This window comes from Cuculus canorus, chromosome Z (genome assembly GCF_017976375.1).
Source record: "Cuculus canorus isolate bCucCan1 chromosome Z, bCucCan1.pri, whole genome shotgun sequence".
NCBI classification, from domain to species: domain Eukaryota; kingdom Metazoa; phylum Chordata; class Aves; order Cuculiformes; family Cuculidae; genus Cuculus; species Cuculus canorus.
Genome location: NC_071441.1, coordinates 54,206,573 through 54,217,220, shown reverse-complemented (window position 1 = coordinate 54,217,220; position 10,648 = coordinate 54,206,573). Strand labels below are relative to the sequence as shown.

Genomic DNA, 10,648 nt, shown 5'->3' with positions numbered 1-10,648 from the left:
CATAGGGGAAAAAATCCTTACTCTGAGGGTGACAGACCACTGGAACAGGCAGCTTGGAGAGACTGTGAAGTCTCCCTCCCTCGAGATATTCAAAACCCACCCTGTTGCTACTGCTGTGCAACCTGTTGTAGGTGAACCTGCGTTAGGAGGGGGTTAGACTGCATGAGAACCAGAGGTCCCTTCCAACTCCGACCATTCTGTGATTCTGATTCTGTAATGAGGGAGTGTCTAAATAAAATGGCAGACCAGTACTTCCTTAATTTAGTCTTTGGGTGAAAATTCTAGACATTCCTGGTTTGGTGGTAGTTTCACTGAGTCTTAAATCCAGTCACTTCAAACCATGAAGGCAGCACCTCTATGAATATTGAGATGTCATTCAAAGGAAGCTGCTGCTCTTAATGAAAATCCTCATTATTGAGGGATTGTTTTTACCAAAGGCAGCCTTAATTTTATGCTTAATATTGTAAAGTTTTAAAATTCTTTTCACTAAATTGTTAAAAAATAAAGGATGTTCGTCTCTATCATATATTAATAGTAATATGGATTTCCCTTACTCTGAGTGACAAGTTTTCCTCCAGTTTTTCATCTATTTTAAAACATGGCTGGTATACCAAAAGCTTCTGGAAAATTAGTATTTCTCAATGAAGGGATGTAGTGTAGGTAACTTCCAGGGTTAACTCTTTGGCACAGACCAATAAAAGAATGCAGAAATAGTGTAATTACCGAAGCTGCAAAACTCATTCAGTACTTTGAATCTCTAATTCCTTGTTTCACACTGGAATTCTTTCTTGTTGTACATCACAAAGAGTGATTTTAATTTGTTTTTAATTTCTAGGGCCATAGAACTATACAACTAATGTCATAAATTTTCCCATACACAAAACATATTCTACATCTAGTTTCTGGTGATGCATATGCAGTGAAACATGAACCATATTTAAAAAAAAAAGCCTTCCTCATTTATGCTTTATTTTATTTTAGAAGATGGCAGAGAACACAAAAAAGAAATTAGTATTTGCATTTCTACTTTCAAAATGCTTCAAAGCAGCATAAAACAAAGGCTTTGGCATACAGTTTTCTTTATTATTATTGTAAATCATATTCACAGAGTAGTCTTCCCCGCTCTCTCCTTACTCTTATAATAGCTTTGTTTACATGGCAAAGTAAAGATTTTCACAATTTGATCTATTCTTTTTCCTTCTATGTTTTCTGGGACAGAAGTAGAAGAATGGCCAGTCAATAAGAAGAAATCATCATATTGAAAAGAATAACATGATTTAATTGTTGTCAATTCATGGGCATTAAAATTCAGTTACATTGGGAAATACAAGATAGTGACAGAGAACATGAATTGATTCTAATGGTAGAATATTGTCTCATGAACAGAAAATAGCACAGACTTTTATCCAGTTCTTAAGCTGCTTTTTAAAGTTTTTATCTGAGCACCTAGCTAGCTTAGTCAAGAATAAGAAAACATCTTGACATTTGACATTATAAAAGGAAATGGAGTCAGTAGCTGTAAAAATAAATATAACTCGTGTCTTTTTGTCTTTGTGCCCACTTCTCAGGTAATCATACAGTTTTTATTATTTTTATACCTGCTTACATTAGAACTAATAATTTTTTTCATACAAAACATATTTAATCAAACTATCCAATTAACTGTATCGGTTATAATAACACATAATGTCGTATACCAATACACAGATCTAAAGCTAGCGCAATCCCAAATTGGACTATTGGGCTCTTCATAAGTTTCACGACAAATGTAAATTCACATACTGTGACTCCATTACATGAACAAGTGATTCCTACCAAGCAATATCTTCAAAGCGAACTTACAGGCATAACTGAATGATAAATTTGGCCATCTGTGATCATATACCAGCTCAGCGTGTCTTTAGAGACCTAATTCCTTATTGTGGTCTCTTTGTGCTGCCAAGCTGGGAGCTCAAGGGCTTTCCCTGGAGCTGAAGGATCACCTGGGTGGTGCAGAGCCTGCTCAGCCACCTGCCCGGGGTATGGGTGATGCACAAAGCATGGGTGGGTTGAGGGAATGCTGCACCCAGGCTGTCACAGCGGCAGCCCAGAGATATGGGTGCAGAAGGCATAAGCTAGCACAAGCCTGAGATTGCTGTGATTTAGGACCTGACCAACCAACTCCAGAGCGTTGCAAAGTTGATGAAAGGCTGAATTCACCTTTCCTGCAGTGCCTTTGGTCTAGCAGTGAGGGCACTTTAGCCAGCCCCACAAGTGGGTTGGATGTGTACATTTTTTATGCAGGCAAAATATCATCCCCAGTCCTGCAAAAAAGATGTATCTGGGTGAAACCTTGTGAGAGGTTTCCCTGGAGAGGTAAAAAAAATAAAAAAAAGTATGAGGGTCTGTTGACCTCTGTGCAATAGGAAAACCATGCAGCCTCCTCCAGATCTAGCAGATATTTGAGGAGAATAGAGCAAGCTGCATAAAAGGCTTCCCTCTTTACAGCAACTCTGGATCTAGCTGGGAAACAACTGGGGTATTCCCTACAGCTTTTTCCACCCCACAAGCCCCCTGTCCAAGCTTCAGAAAAGACTATCAAAAAACCTGCCATTTTCCATGTTTTGAAAGGCTGGATGGGGGAACAATCTGTATTTGTCTTGGTTATGGACACATCTTGCACACCCCATTGTCTATCCATTTCCACTTTTTCTCCAAAAGGATGAGAAAATGTTCTGACTAGCCTGAGAAAATCTGTGAAATGGACACTGATTTTTAAAATGGCTATTCAGAAAAGATTGCATGTGTTTAGGGGCTTGACCTGTAATAAGTGTCTATTTATAGCTAAGTGGTAAAGTTTCAAGAAAATCCAATTTCTAGTGGATTAAAAAAAGAAAGTGAGTGGAGGCAGGGCAGGGGAGGGGGATTTGGCGCTGAGATTGCTTTGTCTTAACAGAATAAGCAAATACCCACAGTGGATGCAAATATTCTCAGAAGGATGGAAATTTGCCTCTGAGCTTGAAGGGAATGGACTTCAATAAAGTATCTCTTACACTATGGGAATCTTCCATTACAGTCCTACTATGTGTCGTTCATGGTTTGTTCAAAAAGTCTTAAAACAGGACCACAACCACTCTGGGAAAGATATTTATTTACTCATGTCCATGGGAAAATAACTACACCAAAGTGTTCATGAAAGCATACCAGTTGTGTCCTACTTGAATAAATACCACTGTATCTCATTTAGATATGGAAACAATGGGAAGCTATAAAACTTTGCGTCATACAAATATTGGTCCTCTGATATCTTCATAATCAGCAAGCATAGAGTAAGAAAGAGTTCTCCATTTTTAAGTAATAGAACCAATACTAGATAGAGAATGTCAAAACTGCCTAAGAGATTACTCAAGACCAAGATATTTTTAATCAGTGGCCTCTTTGTTTTTTGGATATCCAGCTAGAGACACCATAGGTGGAGTAAATTTTCAGAAAGCCTTGAGCACCCACTCTGTGAAAAACTGGTTGCATTAAGGTATCTAAAGATGAGCACCAAGAATTGCTGCATCCAAAACGAGTTTGCATCAGAAATCCAAATTCCCTCAAACTGGTATTTAAGGAGGACCTAGTGCTTTAAGCAGCTCTGAAATCCTAGGCACCACGCACAGTGCATATTTATCTCTGACACTGACAGATATAGGTAAACATCTTCCACCTATTTAGTGAAAAGAAATATTTCAATTTTTTTTTTTTCTATTAATGCTAAGGAGGATTTACTAAATAATTCAGGGCTAGTGATACTAGTTTTCATTGATTAAAAAAACAGATATACTTTTTTGGTACAAATGAGATGTAAGAAAAAAAAGTGTTTTTTTCTCTTCTAAACCTTAAGAGCTGGTTTCAGGTATTATTTAATACTCTTGCTCTAAGACTTCAATGGATTTTTTTTCTAGTTTTTATTTCTTGTGATGTGTAAATAGGTAAGAAGTATTAAATATTGTAATGTTCTTTCATTAAGACAATAACATTTCAAAGGCTAATGTAAAATCAAGCTGCTAAAGTTTACAATTTCTCTGTCCAGCAGTTTATTTATACAACTGCCCTGAGTAAATGCTATATGCTGCTTAGCAAATGGCCTTTAAGAGTTTAAAAATAACTCAGTAAAGCTACTCAAAGGTAATACAACCCTTCTCAGGCATCTTTAATTTGAGTCAAGAAGAATATAAGGTTTTCTCATTAGTTAATTATTCACTCCCCCGTCAATGGTTTATACACAACAAAAACCACAATTGAAATGTTCAAGAGAACTAATTGTGCTTGTTCTTATGCATGGGACCATGAGCTTATTTTTCAGAAAGGCAAGATTTTAAATCATAAAAGTAGTCCTGTTTTGTGGACTGTTTAACTGCTTCTGTTAAACTCTGTGTTGTTCCCATGTGAAGCCAGAGAAAAGAGTTATTTTCTAACTTAAATTGTTGTGAGGTTTTTTTGCAAAACTTCACTGATCCCCTTTAACAAAAAGATTATCTTATTTCAAAATTCCTAACATAATAAATTTGTATGTTTTTCAAAACTGGTATAAATATGTAAAATTTGTGCTTTTAAAAGCTTCTGCTTTGAGTAGCCTTACATTCCATAACTGTGCCTTAGCAATTGTCAAGCTCTATTGCATGCCCCATTCATGAAAAGTGTATTTTCTTCAGATGATGTAGCTTAAAGAATTTGGCTCTAAAACTTCCTCACCTAGAGCTTCAATTAAATTATATTAATTTAAAATATCTATGGAATGATACTTCTACAAAAATATTAAAACAAAAAAATACCCCAACAAATGAATGGTTTGGGTTTATGAAAATGACTCTTTACAGTAAGTAAAAAAGGTTTATCACAGTTTTGGTAACTTGCATGAGTTCATATCGAAAAGAAATCTTTCACATGTTCTTAATGAATTTAAAACTTCTGTGCTCTAGGTATTTTCAGTTGTATGATCTGAAACAGTAGACACCATACAGCTTGTGTTTTTTATCAGGGAAGCCTACAAAGCGAACTGCTGCTTCATTAGGACTGCAGCGTTTTCTTGGCCTAGAGATTGGGTAGCGGACACTGCCGTCAGCCAGCCAGCCAGCATCGCAGCGGTCATACCCCAGGAGCTTCCAGGCAGCAAATATCTGGCCAACTTTAGCAATCTGAGCTCCATCCTTCACACATGCCTGAATCGCCTCATCGTAGGTCAGCTTGGTTGGGTGAATTAGGTAGTAAAAACGACCTAGTAAGAGAAAAAGGGAAAAACAGTCATTAACAGCATGCTTAAGATAACGTGATAATGTAGTGGTGGCTTTTGAGGAGAAACAGTGGTTCATTTGTGTCTGTGCCATTTGGATGTTGCATTGTTAAAAATATCTTAATTTTTTTGTATAGTGAGTTGATAAATAATAGGAGAGGAAAAAAAGGCATGTAATGAAAACAGAATATTTGAACAAAAAAAGTAACACTACATTTATTTCTGCTAATTTAGTATGACATGGCACCCCTACTGTCACCTGCATTCAGTGCTAAATGAACTGTTGCAGTTTATAGTCATCTGAGGTAGAAAAACTGGAAGAAAAAGGCTAGGTGAGAAGGATGATGGAAGACACCCTGGGATTCTGAGGAGGTCCCTTGTTCTGCGTTTAAGTTCATGGTGTCAGATGTGTTTACCAACAAGGTGCCAATGGCAATCTAGTGAAATGTCTGTAGATTTCAGATGAAAGAAATCTCATGCAGCTGTAGCTTACTGTCAGAGAAGAGAAATCAGTTAAATGTCTGAAGCAGCACACTTTTACTTTATGCTTCCAGCATTAGCTTAAAACCCTCATGAATTTTCCTCTCAGAAGCACGGCATTAACAGGATCTGCCTTTGATAACATTTGGATGAGGGTTGCCTGGATGTAGCACAGGCAGTTTTACTCTCTGACAAGGCAGTGACTTTGTTTCTCATTAAGTACAAGCACGATTTATTAATTTATTTTTTTTTTTCTCTGTAAGAAAGCTGAGATACTGCACAGCTCCTCAGAAGCAGAGTTTGACCCTGCGGTAGATCAAAACCATGTCTGTCCTGAGCCTTCATTAGCAGCACCAAAGCTAGGCACAGCAGTTCTGTAGCTCTGTTTCTTTTTAGGCAACAAAGGGTTTATCCTCACCATAAGATGGCATAGAACTGATAGTGTTACTAAGAAAAATATGCCTCCCTTGCAAGATAATGAAAACATACTGCAGTAAATTAAGCTCGGAAGGAAGTCTCTCATTTACTAATCCATGTGCAGCAATAACACTAACACTAATTTCATTTACCAAGGCAATATAAAATCTTTGTAAACCTTTCATTCATTATAGTTTAGGTTATTTGTCATGACTGATCTGAAAATTAACCAAGTGCAAGGTAGAAGTGGACTGCAGAGGAATAGTGTTTGAGGGAATAATAATTTCTGAATAAATTCATATTTTCAATCTGACTGTTCTGTAAGGTGCAAGATAGCTAAAATCAAAGAAATTTGTTCATGTGGGGATCTTCCAATTCCAGAGCACACTCTTTGCTTCTTAACTAAGATTACACTGTCAGTGAAGAAAAAACATAGCTTTTTTCCAAATGAAGAAATTTCAGATCACATGACAAAATAGAGATAACTAAATTAACTTTGTGTAAAGGTTGGAAATTGTGTATCATGACAAGAACATTCTAAAAAAAAGGCATTTACATTTACAAAAGGCAGCTGTAGTTGAGAAGAAACTTCAAAATATTTCATTTCTGTCAGAGACAGTATCTATAGTGTTACCACAGAAAACGGTTGAAAGCAGATAATCTACCCTTTTGTAAAATGCATGCTCACTCCATTTCAGCAACTTGAGAGCATTTACAAGGTGTTGCTAAAAAGAGTGTTTATTAAGTGGAAACCTGTTTCTACTATGTTATTAAGAGGTTTCCCTAAAGCAAACAGGACTTCTGACTTAGGGGAAAAGGGATTTGGACTGATGGTATGTAATCTTCACCTAGTTTATTCGTTACTCTTCAAACCATATGTCAATGAAGTGTAATTTCCTAGGGATTTGCGTAGGGTCATGAAACATGACATCAATAATAAAATCTCATATATTCTACCCCTTCCCTGAATAGGAGAACTTTAATAGTAAACCCCATAGGGGTGCAATGTGTATCCAGAGTGCCTGATTAAATAAAATTCTGTTAATAAACTCAGTACAGATTTGCATGGCTTCCCCTGACAATTGGTCAGCAGGGAACCTAACTGCTCAAACTTAATGTTTATTAATTGATGTGGAAGGAGAAGGAGGTATTAACTCTCTCTCTCACTAATGGCTGATAGTTGGGTCACTCCTACAGAGGATGAGCATGCATGATTTGAGTTCTCACATCCAAATCATGGGGCAAAGGGTTTACGCAAACCTAATCAAACCCTAATTATAATAGCTATTTTAAGGTTTTTCACATTATAAAATAGCTTAAAAATGAAAGCTGGAGCATCTGACCTACACCATTGTGATTGCGGGAGTTTGAGGGAGGTACCACCCTTGGAGATTTTCCAAGCTTACTTGTGAATTTAGGGATTTAATAGTAAGTTTCTGTATTGCAGCTGGGTGTATTAGACAGTGAGTCATGATCTTCAGGGACACAGAAAGGTAGTACCATCTCATTTGTTGCTTTCTGCAGGAAAATGTTCGTGCTTTCAAAAGAGGGCTCTTGGCAGAGTGCTCAGAAAGGATATCTTCACTTTCAGCCAGCCATCGTGAATGTAAACACTTAGGCTCAGACCTGAGACTACTTCTGGCACAGCTTAGTGGTTTGCTGTGGCAGCCTCTTGCTAAGCGTCGTGCCTTGGATGCTGTTCAGGGGCAGCTGAGCAGCAAACTCTGCTGGCTGGGTGGCAGCATGTGTAGGAGGAATGCTGAGTGCAGGACTCCCTTTGCAGCCAACAGTCAACATGAATGCCAAAATGTTTATTGCCACAGAAAATGTTTAAGTTGTTTTACTGTATGAAGAACAAACTGCTCTAATTTGTGTTCTCTTATGGCCATAAAAGGTATTCTCAACAGCCAGCAGGTTACATCCGTGGCTTGCATAACACGTAGGCTTTGTCATCTGCTTAGCAGGCTTGGTTCAGTATATCCTACAGCAACACTAAAAACTTGAGTGAGGCCATTGTTCCTCAAAGTTGAATAATATCTTAAAAAATTGTGAGAGGTGATATATTTTCCATTCTTTTAATCACAAGGTCCTGATAAGTGTAGTGATTATCTCAGGTAAATGATTTTGAATTGTTACATTAAATATTTGGGAATAATTTCTAAAAATCCTCTTCCATTCTCCCAATGTCAGCAGAAACTTCGGTGCCTGTGAAGCAACCATTTCTAAGAAAGAATATGTAATTTTATTTAGGGTGTGTTTGTTTCTCTTTTTGGAACAACGTCTACACATTCTCAGCAATAAAACATTCTGAAAAAGTCAAATGAGCAGTCAGCATGCAATAATTCAGAGTCGACTTTCTACACACTTCTCCATAAATGGTGGAAGTGGTTAGTTTATCATATATACTACTGTGCAGAGCTGCACTTTTAAAACAATTCCTAAAACATATTTTTAACTCTGTTACCATGAGATTTTTCCTTGATTCTGCTAGAACTGATTAGAAATCAATTATGTACCGTGGTTCTGCGTGCAAAATATGTACCAAAGTACATGTTAATAAGCAGAAATTGTAATACAAACTCCACTTATAATATTTTTTTCTTTGAGAATGCTTAATTGTAGAGAAGCTGCTAGATATGCTTATATATTTAGCTCACTTAACAGTTGCCAGTACAAAAGATCCCCATAAGCTTTTTTTGAAACTCATGTTTCTCCCCCTGAAACTCCTCAAAATTGAGCAAAGAATAATCATTCAGGTGTACTACCAGATGTTCTTTGTCCCATGCCTTTTCGGCTCTGTGTGGATGACTGCAACAGAAGGATTCATCTGCACTTATTCCTCCAAGCCAGTGCATAAAAGCCAAAACTGAGCTTCTGGGGGAGTATATGGAAAAGGGGCATCCCTCTTCATTTCAAGGCAGGAAGAGAAATTCAGATGCCTGCAGCCCTTGCAAACCTCTGGATGGTGCTATGTTTTCCCACCACACCAGGCAGAAATGTTTAGCTTTTCTAAAGAGAACATGGTCTGAAGTGTCTACCACTGAGAAGGAAAACTGAAGGAGAAATCAGCTGAGGAAGCAGAGCTGAGCCCTCAGACATCACAAAATTCCAGCATGAAATTGCCAAATTTAAGAGAGATACACCCCAATTGTGTATGTTCATTTTTAGTAGTCTTTGTCAACCAGAAGGATTTCGAAAGGCAGCTGAGAAACATGTTGCCATTCAATATCTGCACCTATACAAGAAGAAAATTTATGTTGTTTCACAATATTTTGATGGATTTAATGGATAGCATTATGCTAATGTTACTCTTTGTGTTGTTCTATGAAATACATCATTGTATATTCTTATAAGTTTCTAAATTGCTGGTACTACTCTTTACAAAGTATATGAAATATTTTCAAGGTTTTGGCTTTGCCTGCACAGGCACAAAACATAAACAGTTCTTCTATGAACCAACAGAAAAATTTGCATATGATGCAGTTATATACACAGAACAAAATATTTGAGTACTGCAGTTACATTACACTAAGAAAAGATACTATAGAGGGTAATTACTGAGAGTATTTTATTTTGTATTACAGACAAACTGCTAAAACAAGTTCCCTGTACAGATAAAGGGAAATCATGCAGCATCCTTCTCTAGTGGTATAACATTCCACCTTTTTTTTAACCAGTATTTTTGGTGTATTCATGGCATCAGAGATGGGGTTCAACAGTTCCAGGGTGAAAACACTGAACTTGTATTTGGACTCACTGCATTGATGGCTGTTTTTTCATTTTTTCACCTTAATGTCTGGCTGTAACTTTGTTGTTTTGTTCCTTTATTCTTCAGATAAAAAACCCCAAGTTTTGCATGTATTATAGACATAGACTGTTTAGCTTTGACTGCTGAGCTATTTAAAATTCAGCCCCCCCCCCCCTCTTTTAATAATCTCTGAGGTCATAGTGTATTTGGGCTATTTCATTCCCTAAAAAGAACCTAGTTAGCAGAAATCTAAACCTTACTGACTCTGTTTCTTCATAGCAGCTCTCTTTAGAGACAGTCTTTGAGATTATCTTTTTTTTTGGCTCCTTTCATAGTCCCCTGACCCTGGGGCCTTTGGTGTTTTTCCAGCTCCCTTGAATAAAGCTGAAGGCTTCTCTGTTTCATACCATCAGGCACCCTCTGCCACCACTGGAAATGCATGGTGTTCTGACCACTTCTAATTTTTCTTGGCTGTTCCTGAGCTGAGAGAATCAATATTGGGTGTTGCAGAAATAGCCCTGTGTCAGCCACTGTCTTTGGCAATTGCAACTTGGTGGCAAAATATGTTGTTATAAGCTTTCCCCTTTACAGTGAGAAAGCTATAGTATGCTGTCTAGCGTACGCAAGCTATCTGAAGTGTTGAGCTGAAAATAGGAAGCCGCATTTTGCAAGAGTGACTGGGATTGTTTTGGGTATTAAGGTAAGCTTGGGACATGAATAGTGGACAATACAGCAGGGACATGTGA

The 10,648-nt window shown here is 37.4% G+C and overlaps 1 protein-coding gene across 4 annotated transcripts in view; it reads right to left on the bottom strand.

Annotated features, from left to right (window-relative positions):
* Nucleotides 1-1,058: 1,058 nt before the first annotated feature.
* The window catches only part of HAPLN1 (hyaluronan and proteoglycan link protein 1), a 65,061-nt gene continuing 55,471 nt past the window's right edge, over nt 1,059-10,648 (bottom strand). For all 4 annotated transcript variants that reach the window (XM_054055514.1, XM_054055512.1, XM_054055515.1 and 1 more), the window contains one exon: nt 1,059-5,242. In XM_054055514.1, the coding sequence (XP_053911489.1) occupies nt 4,953-5,242 (290 nt within the window). In that variant the 3' untranslated portion in view covers nt 1,059-4,952. The remainder of the gene's footprint in view (nt 5,243-10,648) is intronic.